This window comes from Polypterus senegalus, chromosome 1 (assembly GCF_016835505.1).
Source record: "Polypterus senegalus isolate Bchr_013 chromosome 1, ASM1683550v1, whole genome shotgun sequence".
NCBI classification, from domain to species: Eukaryota; Metazoa; Chordata; class Cladistia; order Polypteriformes; family Polypteridae; genus Polypterus; species Polypterus senegalus.
The window spans coordinates 38,134,778-38,152,414 of record NC_053154.1 but is presented as its reverse complement, the minus strand read 5'-3'; the positions used below and the strand labels follow the sequence as shown (position 1 = coordinate 38,152,414).

The 17,637-nt window shown below is 37.5% G+C and overlaps 1 protein-coding gene across 1 annotated transcript; it reads right to left on the bottom strand.

Annotated features, from left to right (window-relative positions):
• Positions 1 to 2,473: 2,473 nt before the first annotated feature.
• On the bottom strand, positions 2,474 to 17,402 carry LOC120524955 (E3 ubiquitin-protein ligase TRIM39-like). The gene is made up of 8 exons (XM_039746863.1): positions 17,362 to 17,402; positions 16,841 to 16,876; positions 15,812 to 15,838; positions 10,152 to 10,187; positions 8,180 to 8,206; positions 3,647 to 3,673; positions 3,539 to 3,565; positions 2,474 to 3,433 (listed from the first exon to the last, which is right to left on the bottom strand). Exons 7-8 carry the CDS (start codon positions 3,543 to 3,545, stop codon positions 2,916 to 2,918), a joined length of 525 nt encoding a protein of 174 aa, XP_039602797.1. The 5' UTR covers positions 3,546 to 3,565; positions 3,647 to 3,673; positions 8,180 to 8,206; positions 10,152 to 10,187; positions 15,812 to 15,838; positions 16,841 to 16,876; positions 17,362 to 17,402; the 3' UTR covers positions 2,474 to 2,915.
• Positions 17,403 to 17,637: the final 235 nt, after the last annotated feature.

The following is a 17,637-nucleotide window of genomic DNA, read 5'->3' as shown; positions in this document are numbered from 1 at the left end:
CGGCGATGACCCAAACCCACCCAACCAATTAAATACAGACACACCATTATTTACAACACAATTGACAATACGTGAATTTCGACATACAATAAGCTTTTTATAAATTACCCATAAATTCCCCACAAACTATTTACATAAATTACCCATGAGGCGTCACTCCGCCAGCGCTTGCTGCCGGGTTGTTACAATATAAAAGTTATCGATTATAATGAAAAATCATCAAATTACATCGTAATGTCGGCATGAAAAAAATGACCGCATCTTCAAGCGTGTAAATAGTAGGGTAAAATACTTATGTAAGACTACAAGAGTGCTTCCCCTTTGAAAAATCAGCCATCATTTTGTTAACAATATTGAATACCAATTTGAGACATGAAGAACATGCCTAAGTAAACTGTTTCCGCACGAAGTACGTACCCAAATGTTTATTATTTGAAAGTAGTGGTAAAAATGTGCCCTGCACTGCACATGTAATCCTTTTTTTCTCCATAAAAATTGCACTTGTCCCCGGACAACTGAAACCAGAAAACACGCTTGTCCGACGGTCAATTTACCCGTGTCGGACAAGTCGGGCGTTGGATTTCCGCACCCCTGGTAGGGGTCCGATGCCTTGCATAATTTTAATATGTCTGTTACTCCTTCAATGGCAATGGGATTTAGTTTGTGTAGACTGCACACTCATTCAGCGAGCTGCATGAAGAGCTGTTTACTACCCATGCTTTCTCTTACCCCAAGTTCTGTCTCTCCATATTTGTATGGCTTTCCAGTTATGAAGTCTTCCTTTGATTGGTGACTATGATTTTATCCAGCATTTAGAAACCTCTGTTGCTCTAAAATAATAACAATAAAACAACATACCTGTTATCATTGTCCTGTAGTTGTAACCTATTTTCATTAATTTATTATGAGCACCTGCTAGATACAGTGCTGCAGAGCTATGAACTGTTAAATCACACATGAATTAAACATTGCTCATTGGTTTGAATAATACTTGAATAGATGTGTCCTTCCAAGAAGGTAAAATCATTATGAATGCACATGCTGTAATAAATTACATTTTTTAATAGCAAGTTACATGCAGGTCATTCATTTTCCTCACCATTTAATGTCCAGTTGTATTATGTTACCTTTACAGTACCTAAAAGGATTCTGCATCCACACACAGTACAAACCCAGGAATCAAATTAAGGAAAGAGTTTAACTTGAAATAGAATTTAGTCTCTAACTAAAAGCCACTATGGCCTTCCACAACTGAGACTGAGTGCAGATGATCTGGGGTGTGCAGAAGCTAGTAAATAAAATGCTAATTAAACTTGGAATTCAATAAATAAGACAAAGCAGCTTTTAATTAAGAGAATTATTACCGTGAAGGCATACTGGTAGCAGCTGAGCTCCTCTGCCCTCATATCAAAATCATCTATTGTCCAGTTCTGAAAATTACTTTACTCTTTTAGCAAATGTCAAATCTGAACTCTTCTCATATGCAAATTTACAAGTATTTGGTAGCATTACAAGAAACTGACTAGGTGGAAACCTTAAAAAATTTAATTCATCAGCAAACTTTACTCTTGGCATTCTCCTGTTTGATAATATAGACAGGTAATATCTGTAGACCAGGCCTTCTTTAGTCCGCAGTGACAAACTGCAAGATGAAAGTGATGTCTGTAAAAGTCGGTCTTTGCATTTGAGCAGAATAGCACTAGAAGATCTCACAAAGATAATTAATAATACAGTTTTGATAGTTGATCTGCTCCCTCGGGGATTTCATAAGTGCTCTCCAGGGGGACTTGGCAAACAATTTTACTGTTTTTAACTAAGGAGCTCAGTTATTCTATACTAGAAATACACTGCCAGGATCCAGGTAGTTTGCGAGCACCAGCAGGTTGCAGCACTGCATGCACTTGATGCTTACAGGGTGACAAAGCTGGCATTCTTCATCTTCCTAACACATAAGCAGTTGTAATTTGCTTCGCGCTCAGCAGATGTCACTGCTCCTCTTTTTTCTCTATGCCATGTCATCTTCCTCATCAGTTTGCTGTCAGAAAGACACAAAATCCTGATAACTGTACGGGGTTACTGTCAGCCACATTATTTGCTTCACCAGCATGTATCACATCATAAACTTTCAATTAAGACCAAGATTACAGTTCTAGATCATGTAGTTCCATATATCTAATGCCTTTATCAAACAAACACTATATCTTCTGCCATACCTCTACAATGATTGTCTTTCTCATTTGCTACATTCTGAAATTGGAATGAAAACGTTTGTAGATGCCCAGCTGCAGCAGTGGAAACTTGCTCTTAATAAAAGAACTTTATGCAAAAATTAGAAAAAAAAAAAAAAGGAATTAAGCTTGACACAATGTAAGAATAAGCATTAAAAAAATTAAAAAACACCCTTCTTACTGACTTCCACACATTGAAACAGACCATCCAGATGTTAGCAAATCAAAGTGAAGACAGGCAAATGTCAGCTACAAATAGCAAGGTAAACTTTAATTTAAAATAGAAAAAAACTGAAAAAAATACAATTGATTTTCCAACAGAACAATTCCTTAGAAAAGTACACTGGTTAAATAAAAGAAACTGTTACAAAAGATGCCATATTAATCAGGTACTGAAACCAGAAAGATTATTATAATTTCAACAAAATACAAGGACTGAGATATGGATGGGATTGTGCTGAGGATAAATGTGTTATTTCTATTTCTAACAAGGCATTTTATTTCAATATGATTTTTGTGTACATAGTCATTAAAAAGGTATTTAAGAGATGAGTCTCCAACAAGAAACAGAACATAAAATTCAATGACCTGTTTATGTACAGCCACATTCCATGTCCAAATGTAAGTTCAGAACTTCAGTGGACAAGCAATGGTAAAGAAGACGATGTGAAGTGGCAAAGCAATATCTTAAGCAGTATTAGAAAGATCAGTTAACAGTTTGCTTTTCTTGATTATTAGAGGTCCTCTGTCACTTGAACCAGGACTGAAAACAGGAAAAAGATGCTCAAAGTATTGCATCTGAAATGTGTAGATATGTTTTGCATTCTCTGCATTATAAAAGGACAAGTAATTTTCTCCAAGGAATACCCCCACTTTTTTGGGTTTTTCTTGAAGATCAGTGACAGTGTTGGAAAGAGCTTCAAACTTCTTCCCCCTACATAAACGGACGAGCCAGAATCCATCACCAGGGGTTTCAGGAATAGTCTTCATCTTTTTAATTTCTGTGGTTACTACTCCAATTGCCCAGCTGCTTTTCTCACCAACCTCCACCTCCCAGTAGTGATTTCTTGTTGGTAGCCCCTCAGCAATGGCAACATAATACCACCTGTCAGGTCCTCGTGTATTTCCTACAAATCTTACTTGTAAAGCATCAGCATCTACCGAAACATCAGGGTGTGCGGAGACACTGTCCAGAACAATATTGACTTCAGGGAAATTCAGGCAAACATAAAAGATAAATGTTAGAATCATTCTTTTATATTATATCAAAGATTAATATTTACATATATTATCCTATTTTTAACACTTACTTTCCATTTCTTGTATTTTCCTCCATGCTTGCAAAAATAAAGAGAAAGTAAAACTTGAGAAGAGTTTTCAAAATCAACAAACAATCATCAGCAAATCACATATCTTACCTTCCTCAAGGACGATCCCCCGTTTTCCTATGGATGAAGGAAAAAATATATGTATATAACATTAGATTAGGTGAATATGTTTTTAGTTTTCTTCGTTGATTCTTTTTGACTTTCTTTATTCTTTCATTTTATAATCTCAAGGTAATTTTCAAAAATAAATGTAGAAATGTATATACCTACCACAAATATAAGTACCCAAGAGCCAGTCTGCATAAAAATCTGCTGTCCATTTGTGTCAACAGTATCTACAGTAGCCCAAAGTCCTCCTTAAATTTGAAACTCCACTCCCAACCCTGCAGTTTATGTCGACTTGCTTTCATAATCTTATATTTTTCTTGCTATATACATTTTATGACAATAAGGGATGGTCATATTTCATGACTGACAACTGTGAACTATTAGAGAGTGCTGAGGGGGAACACTTCCCTGCTGTTTTCTGCTTATTCCTATCATGGCCGTAGCCAGAGAATAAACAATGTAAAAGAAGGGAAAAACAAACCATAACCTAATAATAATGCTTTCTTGCATTGATAAAAAAAAAACATATATTAGAACAGGCAATTATCAATATTCTGCACAGTTCAGGCTATTTCTTTGCCATTGGGGGTCTAAATTGTTCATATATGCTTGCTACAGGATTTACTGCACCTACAAACTAATTTCAAATAATCTGTCCACAAACTTGCTTTTATTGCTTTTTTACATGATCCATTATATAAATCAAGGAACATTTTAGTTATTCTATTACAGTCTCCTGACTCACTTCTGCTAACCTAAATGCTTTACATGACTCATTGATATCTGGTATCTTCACTATTTCATGATAAAGCCATTATCTTCATGATACTATATTGTTCACAGCAGGAGCTGAGGTCACTTTCCTCTTATTTTATGGAACATTTGTTCATATGGTATAGTATAATGATTAACAACATGTTATATATTATATATTATATATAAATTATATATTTTCACCATTATAGATTTCCATGTTTCTGTTTTATTTTAATGACAGATATAAGGCTACGCAACATCTGTACCCATATTTGACAAGTGTTTCCAAGTAAGAAAATGGTCCCAAATGGCTCAAAAACCTCACAATGGTGCGATTGTATTCCTGCTCTGAGGAGTTGGAGTCCTTAGGCCTTAGTTTCTCCAGCCCCCTGTGGGACAATGAGCAGTAAGAGATCACCATCGGGCTCTGTCAGTGGCCAGCTGAGTTGCTTCTTGAGCTCGGAAGCCTTGTAATGTTGCTTTCCAAGTCTTCTTGGGACATCTCCTCTTCCACTACATCACAACGCAGGCTGGATGGTTTTTGGTCAGCCAAAAGATGCGCCCTGCAAACATCAGTCTACGTTCTTCCACGAGGTCCTGTAGACACTTTGGCTCTGTTCGGTTCAGTATTTTCTTATTTGTTATGTGATCCAACAATGTGACCTTAAGGATTCCCCACAGGCATCTTTGTTGGAATACATCTAGTTTATAAGCTATTTTCATTGTCATGGACTATGTCTCACTGTCATAAATTGTGGTGAGTAAAACGGTTGACTTATCTTCAAGTTAGTCTTCAAGTTTAGTGTGGGTGATTTCCAAATGCTGTGGATTTTCTAGAAAATGCCTGCTGCTTTATATGTCATGACTGCACATAATCTTTGACAGTCTCACCTTGTGCTATGCAGCTTTCCAGGTAGGTGAATTTTGTCGACATCCCCCAGAGGAGTTTGTTTCATGGTCACTGGATGGGTGCTTGTGTTGGCTCATTATCTTTGTTTTTGTCACCACTCACAACCAAACCTAGTGATGCAGCCTAGTTGACAAGGTTGTTAGTCATTGTTTGCAACGCCAGGTCATCCTCAGCAAGAAGGGCTATGTCATCGTCTGAGTTGAGGTCCGTCACCTGATCTTGCTCACCCCACTGCATACACAATTCTGAAGTATTCATTACAGTATCAAACAAACGGGTGAAAGGGTGCAACCTAGTTTGACTCCAGTCAATATTTTGAAACATTCTGTGTAGCCTTTGTGGTTTTGATGCAGCAAACTTGGGTCTGCATACATTGCTTGGAACATGTTTATAAACTTTTTGGAATACCGTACTGTTTCAGTATTCTCCAATTAAAGACATGTATCTTTTCATATTTCTAGGTCTTGATTTTGCTGGCATACAAAGCTTGTGCTGTCTCCTGTCCTCCTGTTTGATGCTCAAGATTGTACATGATTCATTTCAAATTTCATTTAATCATCATCAGATGTTCCAAGAAGTTTTGTTTTTTGCAGTCATGAAGCAGCCAGGAATTACAATTTATTGTTTTTCTCTCTTTAATAGTTTTTTTTTTCTATTTGCTGTGCTTTTTCTTCACTAAAACAATGTTGAGTGTTTGTGTTTGAGAGGCTAAAGTGGGTTTCATAGCTACTTAAACTTAAAACGTGAGTACATCTTGATAAGAAAAAATATAACAGAGATACAGATGTGGACAAATTTATTGGTGCCCTTACAGCACTGAAACAATGCAGTATTCCTCCTGAAAAGTAATTAAATGAAAAGCAATTGTCCTGTGTGTACCTGCATGCCTTTCATATGTCATCAATTAAAGCAAAGCAAGTGGAAAAAGAAAGTATGGCTTATTCTACAAAGATATTTTCAAATGGCCTGGACATATTTATTAGCATCCCTAGAAAAGATAATAAGTAATTGAATTGGAGTGTTTGTTTAAACTGTTTTCTTTAATTAGTATCACACAATTTAATTGGAGAAAAGTAGTCACTCTGCTCTTTGGTATCATCATGTAACCCACATAGAACATGGACCAGAGAAAACAAAGGAGAGATTTGCCAGAGGAAATGAGAAAGAAAACTATGGACAAGCTTGTTAAAGGTAAAGGCTTGAAGACCATCTCTAAGCAGCTTGAGGTTCCAGTGACAACAGGTTTCAAATATTACTAAGAAGTTTAAGGTCCATGGGACTGTATCTAGCATCTCTGTACATGGCTACAAGAGGAAAATCAACCCCAAATTGGGCAAAAGACTAGTGAAAATGGTAGACAAAAAACCAAGGATAACTCCTAAGGAGATATGAGCTGAACTCCAAGGCCAAGGTCCATCAGTGTCTGATTGCACCAACTGTCATTTTTGACTGACAGTGGACTCAATCGAAGAAGACCCAAAAGTACTCCACTGTTCAAAGAAAAACTTAAAAAGCCAGGATGGAATTTGCTAAAATGAACATTGAAAAGCCACAATGCTTCTGGGAAAATGTCCTTTGGACAGATGACTGAAAACTGGAGCTTTTTGGCAAGTTACATTAGCCATATTATCCACAAATGAAAAATATAAGCATTCAAAGAAAAGAACACTATACCTAATGTGAAAAAAGAAGGAGGCTCAGTTATGTTTTGCTGCATCTGCCACAGGGTATCTTTCTGCAATTAAACATATTGCCCCTGAGTCAGAAATCTCTTTCTCAGTCACAGGTTATGAATTCCACAACAGGATAATAACCCAAAGCACACAGCTAAAAGCACCCAAGAATGGCTAAGAACAAAACATCGGACTATTCTTAAGTAGCCTTCTGTGAGCCCTGATCTGAATCTTATTGAACATCTACATAACGAACTGAAATATACAGTCTGGAGAATGAACCCATCAAACCTGACACAACTGGAGCAGTTTACTCAGGAATAGTGAGCCAAAGAAACTGTTGACAGGTGCAGAAGTTTCACTGAGAACTACGGGTATCGCTTGTTTGCAGTGAGGGCTAATAAATGTTGTACAACAAAATATTAGGCTATGGGTCCACGTCATTCTCATTTTTGTTATCATTTGAAATATTCTGTTGAGTCAAAACTGTATAGAAAAGTAGATTTTTGCTCATTATGGAGCAAAAAATGATGAGTGACAATTACTTTTGTCAATTTCAAGTTATTTCAGAGACAATTATGGGTTCTCCTTTTTTCATGGAAAGGAACCAACACATTTGTCCACGTCTACATTAGTAAATTGTACTGTAATGTCCCAAGGCCCAATTTTCATTCCGAATGTTTAATTTGCCTTGATCAGTGTCATTCTTCTATGGAGCCTGCTGGCATTGCCCTCAACTCTTACTCTTCACTTTACAGGTGTTTAGCAAAATGGTGGATGCACACAGAATTTTTAGGCTGAGCTCATCTCTGAAACATGGATCACAGACTTTTGCTGATGCACACCAATACCATGCTTGGATTCAGGATTTGGTCTTTTGTGCACCTGTTCTAGATCAAGTTCTCCTGGATTTTATTAGACCTTTAATGGATGGTTCTTTGTCTGTCTCTTCCAAATGCATCAGCTCTCTCGGTTATATCTGTCGACGGTGTTGAGTTCAAGGGCTTCCAAATAGCAGATGGGAGCGTGGAGCCGAACCTGCATCGTCACAGAACCCCTTTCAGGAACACATATCTCCAAATATGAGGATCCTTCAGACACACAAACCCACTTCAAACATGCCAAGGCCACAATTCTAGCAGAGGGCTAAACAAAGCAAATAACTAAAATCCTTACCAAGCTCTTGTCGTAAATCTTTATTTTCTAGAAATACAGGAGAGAAAATAATTAGTCATACATCTTAATTATTATAGTTACAACCTAACTGAAACATTGTTTACTAAATATATACATGAAAACAGTCCTTCCTATTCATTTACGTGTAGTACATTTTAACCACCTAATTGTCACAGAAATAATTAAAATAAAACTTACATAAAATTTTGCTTTGTGTTAGATGTTCAAACTTAATTTGTTTTAGTTTAGAGTTTTAATGTTTCTGTGTTGGTTTTAGATTCTGTAAACAATATCAGAGCTCAGTGAAAATATGCATTTCCTATTCTGTGCTTTTCAATATTATAGTACAATTTTTGCAATAAATATTATTAAATATCACTATAAATTGAATGTAATGTGTATTAGAAAATCTGAGCAATAGAAAAAAAGATATTTCATATTCAGCCCATCCATTCAGACTGTTTAATCCAGAAACTTGAATGCTTGAGGATACCCTAGCAATACCCGGGGGAAACCCAAGCAGACATGGGGAGAACATACAAACTCCACACAGGGAGGACCCGGGAAGCGAACCAGGGTCTCCATATTGCACGACCGTGCCGCCCCATTACTAAAACAAAATTATGTAAAACTCTGCTTTGTGTGACATATTCAAACTTCATTTGTTTTACTTCAAAGTTTTAAGAGTTTTAAGGTTTCTATGTTTAGTGAAAAAATGTATATTTCCATTTTTTACAATAAATATTATTAAATATCACTTTAAATTGAATGTAATGTGTATTTGAAAACCTGAGAAATAGAAAAAAATATATTTTCATATTCAATCCATCCATTCAAACCATTTAATCCAACAACACAAGTGCTGGAGAATACCCTGTCAGAAATAGCTGGAAGTCTGGAGAACATCCAGAAGATGGTGACAGGATGGTTAGCACAGTGGTGTAGTGCTTAGCTCCTCTAAGTGTTAATTCTAATGTCATCATTCAAATCCCAGCCTGTGCACTAATTTTATGGAGTTTGCACGTTCCTCCCATGTCTGCACGGGTTTTCCTCCCATTTCAACAAACGTGCATGTTGAGTTAATTGCTGAGTCTAATTTGGCCCCAGTATGTGGGTTCTGTAACAGATTGTCACCCTGTCAAGTGTTGGTTCATGTTTAGTAGCCAGTACTGCTGGGATAGGCTCTGAAGCCTGAAGTGGATTATATGGTGAGGCAGACGACTGGGGCCCTTGCCCAGCCAGGATACCTCTATTCTGGAAGTATTGGGGAAGGGAACTTATCCAGAGCATTACCTCCTCAGGAACACTAGAGGGCAGCTCCCCTGGCTTGCAGCAGTGCCACGGGTTTGAAGCATGGAAGCTCAACCCGGCGGAGGCTCGGTCCTTTGGCCACACCTGGAAGTGCTGCCGGAAGAAGGTCATCAAACGCCTGCAGCACTACCGGGTGCCTTATAAAGGAAGCCAGCTAACGCTACTCTAAAAGCCTGAGTCAGGAGGAAGAGGAAGAAGCTTGCCAAAGGAGGAGTGGAGGTGGAATGAAGGAGAGAGAGAGAGAAAGGGAAGGAAGGAAGGAAGGAAAGGAGGAAGGAAAGAAAGGACAGTGTTCTATTGTACTTTGCTTCTTGGGAACTGTGCTGTGTTGTGGGGAGCAAGCAAAAAGCGCTTCCCACGTGAATAAACAAAGTGTGCTTTGTGGCAAACTTGTGTTGACGTCTGTCTTTGTTGGTGTTTGGGTATCTGGAGCGCCCTATGGTGGCCACAATGGGTTTAAGAATGTTATGGTCTTCTTACATTGGGCTTTGAAAGTTTAATTAAATTTAGTCTTCCTGTAAAGAAAGACAGTTTTTGTATTACTTTTCTTCTAATTTAAAGACCATCAGGCTAAATGGTGGAGAAATCCACTTAACAATTTTAAGTTGCAACCAAAACCTACTGAATTTTTTTACATGAAACATAAGCATTTATTACTCACCTTTTTTTAGATTTTGATATTCTATATTTAGACTGTCTAAAAGGAAAAAAAAATAGCTTTGGTATTTCAGAAACATTCTTTATTGTTTAATTGTATAATCTCAAGGTAATTTTCAAAAATAAATGTAGAAATGTATATACCTACCACAAATATAAGTACCCAAGAGCCAGTCTGCATAAAAATCTCCTGTCCATTTGTGTCAACAGTATCTACAGTAGCCCAAAGTCCTCCATAAATTTCAAACTCCACCCCCAACCCTGCAGTTTATGTCGACTTGCTTTCATAATCTTATATTTTTCTTGCTATATACTGTATATTTTATGACAATAAGGGATGGTCATATTTCATGGCTGACAACTGTGAACTATTAGAGAGTGCTGAGGGGGAACACTTCTCTGCTCTTCTCTGCCTATTCCTATCATGGCCGTCGCCAGAGAATAAACAATGTAAAAAGATGGGAAAAACAAACCATAACCTAATAATAATGCTTTCTTGCATTGATAAAAAAAAAAAACATATATTAGAACAGGCAATTATCAATATTCTGCACAGATCAGGCTATTTATTTGCCATTGGGGATCTAAATTGTTCATATATGCTTGTTACAGGATTTACTGCACCTACAAACTAATTTCAAATAATCTGTCCACAAACTTGCTTTTATTGCTTTTTTACATGATCCATTATATAAATCAAGGAACATTTTAGTTATTCTATTACAGTCTCCTGACTCACTTCTGCTAACCTAAATGCTTTACACGACTCATTGATATCTGGTATCTTCACTATTTCATGATAAAGCCATTATCTTCATGACACTATATTGTTCACAGCAGGAGTTGAGGTCACTTTCCTCTTATTTTATGGAACATTTGTTCATATGGTATAGTATAATGATTAACAACATGTTATATATTACAGTGAAACCTCGCTATATCACGCTTCGACTTTCGCGGCTTCACTCTATCGCGATTTTTTTCTCATACACGCTTACGTCACTACGCATGTGCTTTCTGAGAACTTTTATCTAAGCCCTACGATGGCTCCTAAACGTGCTGCTTTTTCTAAGCCTTCTGACAATAAAACTAAGCGCCGGAGGAAGATGCTTACTATCCTGGAGAAGGTGAAACTCTTGGATATGATTAACGATGGCAATACCCTACAAAAGCCTCCTCACGCATATGAAATGACAGCTCCAGCAACTGCCTATCAAGATGTTCTTCAGCCGCGCACCCAGACACCCACTGCCTACTCCTAGTACTTCTTCACTGAAGACAACAACGCACCTGCTGAAAATACTGCACCACCTCTGAAGACTCTCCTACTGAGGTCGTGCCTTCATAGGTTAGTGGTTGTGTGCAATTAAATGTACAGTACAACAATCTACTATATAAAAGCGTTCGGGATTGTCCTTCCGTCCTGTGAGTGCAAAGCGTAGCTGTATTCCGCTTATTACAGACTTACTACTTGCGGCTTGAGGTACAAAGCGACGCGATGTGAGCAGAGTTCTGGTGCTCGCATCGTTCCCTTGCTATTGTACGCGATGCGCTGGAAAAATAGACAAAAATTGTGTCTCTTATGTCTATTAATGTTGATGGAGTACAAATGCCTCACCGCGTAGTAAATATCAGGGGAGATGGTGCTTGCTTATTCTCATCTATAGTTTATTTAGTGCATGAAACTCAGTCTTTAGCGGTACAGATTCGGGCTGACATTGTACGACTTTGGACAGGCACTTCAGGGGATAAAAAAAAACTTAGGTTTTCGGGACATGTTATGAATGGGCACTTTGATGTTCTCATTCCCTACACTTACATGCCTGATGTACACATGGAGCGCACAAAAATTGAGGATAAAAGTCGGTCGCCTTAAAAGGCGAGTCGCCTAGTAATATGATATTTATAACGTCTAATATGTCTTATTTTCTCTTATTTTGTCTAATATATTGGGTAATACGAGTGTAATGGTGACTAAAGGGTGTTATTTCATGTCTAGAGGGCTCTAATAATGTTAAAAAGCGTATTTAGAAGGTCGCAAACAGGTTTTCTATACTCTAACTGCGAAAATATTCGATTTATAAATAAAGAATCCTACTTCGCGAAAATTCATTTATCACGGTAGAGTCTGGAACGGATTAACCGTGATAAACGAGGGTTCACTGTATATATAAATTATATATTTTCACCATTATAGATTTCCATGTTTCTATTTTATTTTAATGACAGATATAAGGCTACACAACATCTGTACCCATATTTGGCAAGTGTTTCCAAGTAAGAAAATGGTCCCAAATGGCTCAAAAACCTCACAATGGTGTAATTGTGTTCCTGCTCTTAGGATTTGGAGTCATTAGGCCTTAGTTTCTCCAGCCCCCTGTGGGACAATGAACAGTAAGAGATCACCATCGGGCTCTGTCAGTGGCCAGCTGAGTTACTTCTGGATGGTTTTTGGTCAGCCAAAAGATGCGCCCTGCAAACATCAGTCTACGTTCTTCCACGAGGTCCTGTAGACACTTTGGCTCTGTTCAGTTCAATATTTTCTTATTTGTTATGTGATCCAACAATGTGACCTTAAGGATTCCCCAGAGGCATCTTTGTTGGAATACATCTAGTTTATGAGCTATTTTCATTGTCATGGACTATGTCTCACTGTCATAAATTGTGGTGAGTAAAACGGTTGACTTGTCTTCAAGTTAGTCTTCAAGTTTAGTGTGGGTGATTTCCAAATGCAGTGCATTTTCTAGAAAATGCCTGCTGCTTTACTATGTCATGACCGCACACCATCTTTGACAGTCTCACCTTGTGCTATGCAGCTTTCCAGGTAGGTGAATTTTGTCGACATCCACCAGAGGAGTTTGTTTCACGGTAACTGGATTGGTGCTTGTGTTGGCTCATTATCTTTGTTTTTGTCACCACTCACAACCAAACCTAGTGATGCAGCCTAGCTGACAAGGTTGTTAGTCATTGTTTGCAACACCAGGTCATCCTCAGCAAGAAGGGCTATGTCATCGTCTGAGTCGAGGTCCGTCACCCGATCTTGCTCACCCCACTGCATACACAATTCTGAAGTATTCATAACAGTATTAAACAACATGGGTGAAAGAGTGCAACCTAGTTTGACTCCAGTCAATATTTTGAAACATTCTGTGTAGCCTTTGTGGTTTTGATGCAGCAAACTTGGGTCTGCATACATTGCTTGGAACATGTTTATAAACTTTTTGGAATACCGTACTGTTTCAGTATTCTCCAATTAAAGACATGTATCTTTTCATATTTCTAGGTCTTGATTTTGCTGGCATACAAAGCTTGTGCTGTCTCCTGTCCTCCTGTTTGATGCTCAAGATTGTACATGATTCATTTCAAATTTCATTTAATCATCATCAGATGTTCCAAGAAGTTTTGTTTTTTGCAGTCATGAAGCAGCCAGGAATTACAATTTATTGTTTTTCCCTCTTTAATAGTTTTTTTTTGTATTTGCTGTGCTTTTTCTTCACTAAAACAATGTTGAGTGTTTGTGTTTGAGAGGCTAAAGTGGGTTTCATAGCTACTTAAACTGAAAATGTGAGTACCTCTTGATAAGAAAAAAATATAACAGAGATACAGATGTGGACAAATTTATTGGTGCCCTTACAGCACTGAAACAATGCAGTATTCCTCCTGAAAAGTAATTCAATGAAAAGCAATTGTCCTGTGTGTACCTGCATGCCTTTCATATGTCATCAATTAAAGCAAAGCAAGTGGGAAAAGAAAGTATGGCTTATTCTACAAAGATATTTTCAAATGGCCTGGACATATTTATTAGCATCCCTAGAAAAGATAATAAGTAATTGAATTGGAGTGTTTGTTTAAACTGTTTTCTTTAATTAGTATCACACAATTTAATTGGAGAAAAGTAGTCACTCTGCTCTTTGGTATCATCATGTAACCCACATAGAACATGGACCAGAGAAAACAAAGGAGAGATTTGCCAGAGGAAATGAGAAAGAAAACTATGGACAAGCTTGTTAAAGGTAAAGGCTTGAAGACCATCTTTAAGCAGCTTGAGGTTCCAGTGACAACAGGTTTCAAATATTACTAAGAAGTTTAAGGTCCATGGGACTGTATCTAGCATCTCTGTACATGGCTACAAGAGGAAAATCAACCCCAAATTGGGCAAAAGACTAGTGAAAATGGTAGACAAAAAACCAAGGATAACTCCTAAGGAGATATGAGCTGAACTCCAAGGCCAAGGTCCATCAGTGTCTGATTGCACCAACTGTCATTTTTGACTGACAGTGGACTCAATCGAAGAAGACCCAAAAGTACTCCACTGTTCAAAGAAAAACTTTAAAAAGCCAGGATGGAATTTGCTAAAATGAACATTGAAAAGCCACAATGCTTCTGGGAAAATGTCCTTTGGACAGATGACTGAAAACTGGAGCTTTTTGGCAAGTTACATTAGCCATATTATCCACAAATGAAAAATATAAGCATTCAAAGAAAAGAACACTATACCTAATGTGAAAAAAGAAGGAGGCTCAGTTATGTTTTGCTGCATCTGCCACAGGGTATCTTTCTGCAATTAAACATATTGCCCCTGAGTCAGAAATCTCTTTCTCAGTCACAGGTTATGAATTCCACAACAGGATAATAACCCAAAGCACACAGCTAAAAGCACCCAAGAATGGCTAAGAACAAAACATCGGACTATTCTTAAGTAGCCTTCTGTGAGCCCTGATCTGAATCTTATTGAACATCTACATAACGAACTGAAATATACAGTCTGGAGAATGAACCCATCAAACCTGACACAACTGGAGCAGTTTACTCAGGAATAGTGAGCCAAAGAAACTGTTGACAGGTGCAGAAGTTTCACTGAGAACTACGGGTATCGCTTGTTTGCAGTGAGGGCTAATAAATGTTGTACAACAAAATATTAGGCTATGGGTCCACGTCATTCTCATTTTTGTTATCATTTGAAATATTCTGTTGAGTCAAAACTGTATAGAAAAGTAGATTTTTGCTCATTATGGAGCAAAAAATGATGAGTGACAATTACTTTTGTCAATTTCAAGTTATTTCAGAGACAATTATGGGTTCTCCTTTTTTCATGGAAAGGAACCAACACATTTGTCCACGTCTACATTAGTAAATTGTACTGTAATGTCCCAAGGCCCAATTTTCATTCCGAATGTTTAATTTGCCTTGATCAGTGTCATTCTTCTATGGAGCCTGCTGGCATTGCCCTCAACTCTTACTCTTCACTTTACAGGTGTTTAGCAAAATGGTGGATGCACACAGAATTTTTAGGCTGAGCTCATCTCTGAAACATGGATCACAGACTTTTGCTGATGCACACCAATACCATGCTTGGATTCAGCATTTGTGCACCTGTTCTAGATCAAGTTCTCCTGGATTTTATTAGACCTTTAATGGATGGTTCTTTGTCTGTCTCTTCCAAATGCATCAGCTCTCTTGGTTATATCTATCGACGGTGTTGAGTTCAAGGGCTTCCAAATAGCAGATGGGAGCGTGGAGCCGAACCTGCATCGTCACAGAACCCCTTTCAGGAACACATATCTCCAAATATGAGGATCCTTCAGACACACAAACCCACTTCAAACATGCCAAGGCCACAATTCTAGCAGAGGGCTAAACAAAGCAAATAACTAAAATCCTTACCAAGCTCTTGTCGTATATCTTTATTTTCTAGAAATACAGGAGAGAAAATAATTAGTCATACATCTTAATTATTATAGTTACAACCTAACTGAAACATTGTTTACTAAATATATACATGAAAACAGTCCTTCCTATTCATTTACGTGTAGTACATTTTAACCACCTAATTGTCACAGAAATAATTAAAATAAAACTTACATAAAATTTTGCTTTGTGTTAGATGTTCAAACTTAATTTGTTTTAGTTTAGAGTTTTAATGTTTCTGTGTTGGTTTTAGATTCTGTAAACAATATCAGAGCTCAGTGAAAATATGTATTTCCTATTCTGTGCTTTTCAATATTATAGTACAATTTTTGCAATAAATATTATTAAATATCACTATAAATTGAATGTAATGTGTATTAGAAAATCTGAGCAATAGAAAAAAAGATATTTCATATTCAGCCCATCCATTCAGACTGTTTAATCCAGAAACTTGAATGCTTGAGAATACCCTAGCAAAAAAGCTGGAAGGCTGGAAACCATCCAGAAGATGGTGCCAGAATGGTTGGCATGGTGGTGTAGTGGTTATCTGTGCTACCTACCGATTCTCATTCATATCCCAGCCAGGGCAGTGACTGTGTGGATTATGCACATTCTTCCCAGGTGTGCATTGTTTTCATCCCATATTCAACAAATATGCAGGTTACGTTAATTGCAGAGTCTAATTTGATCACAGTGTGTGTGGGTTCTGTGACAGACTGGCACCCTTTTGAGGACTGGTTCCAGCTTAGTGGCCAGTGCTGTTGGAATAAACTCTGAAGCCTGAATCTGATTATACGGGTTAAGGAATTTTATAATCTTCTTAGACAGGGCTTTGTATTTGTCATTAAATTAGTATCCCTGTAAATAAAGGCAATGTTAAAATTATTCTTCTCCTAATTTTAAGACTAACATGCCAAATGCTGGAGCTTTCCACTCAACAAATTTAGTTTGCAATCCAAGCTTATTGAATGTTTTTTACATGAAACATAAGCATTTACTACTCACCTATTTCTTGATTTTGTTTTTCTATAATTACATTGTCTGAAAGAAAGAAACAATTGTGGTAAATTGTACAATTTTCCAAGACCCATTTTCCATTTCCACATTTAGGATACCTGCTTCTGTCCCATTCTTCTCTGGCACTGCCGTCGGGTCTGTCTATGCACCTTACAGGTGTTCAGCAAAATGGTGGATGCACACAGCTTTTTAGGCTGAGCCCATCTCTGCTACATGGGTCAAAGGTTTTTGCTGGTGAACAGCAATCACTGACTTGGATTCAGGACTTGGTCTTGGTGTACCTGTTCTGGATCAAGTTCTCCTGGATTTTATTAGACCTTTAATGAGGGTCTTTAATGGATGACTATTTGTCTGTCTAATCCAAATACATCAACTTTCCAAGGGCAACCTCTTTCAGGAGCACATTTCCCTAACTATAAGAATCCTTCAGGCACATAAACCCACTTTAAACATGCTAAGGTCACAATTCTGACAGAGAACTAAACAAAACAAGCAACTGAAATCCTTACTTAAATGTTGTCTTAAATCTTCATATTCTAGAAAAAGAGGATAGAAAATAATTAGTTATTTATCTGAATTATTATAATTATAACCTAACTGACACATCTTTTGCTAAATATATACATACAAACAGTCCTACCTATTCATTTAGGTGTAGTCCACTTTACCCATTTCATTGTCACAGAAATTACTAAAACATCCATCTATTCATCCAACCCACTATATCCTAACTGCAGGGTCACGGGGCTCTGCTGGAGCCAATCCCGGCAAACACAAGGAGCAAG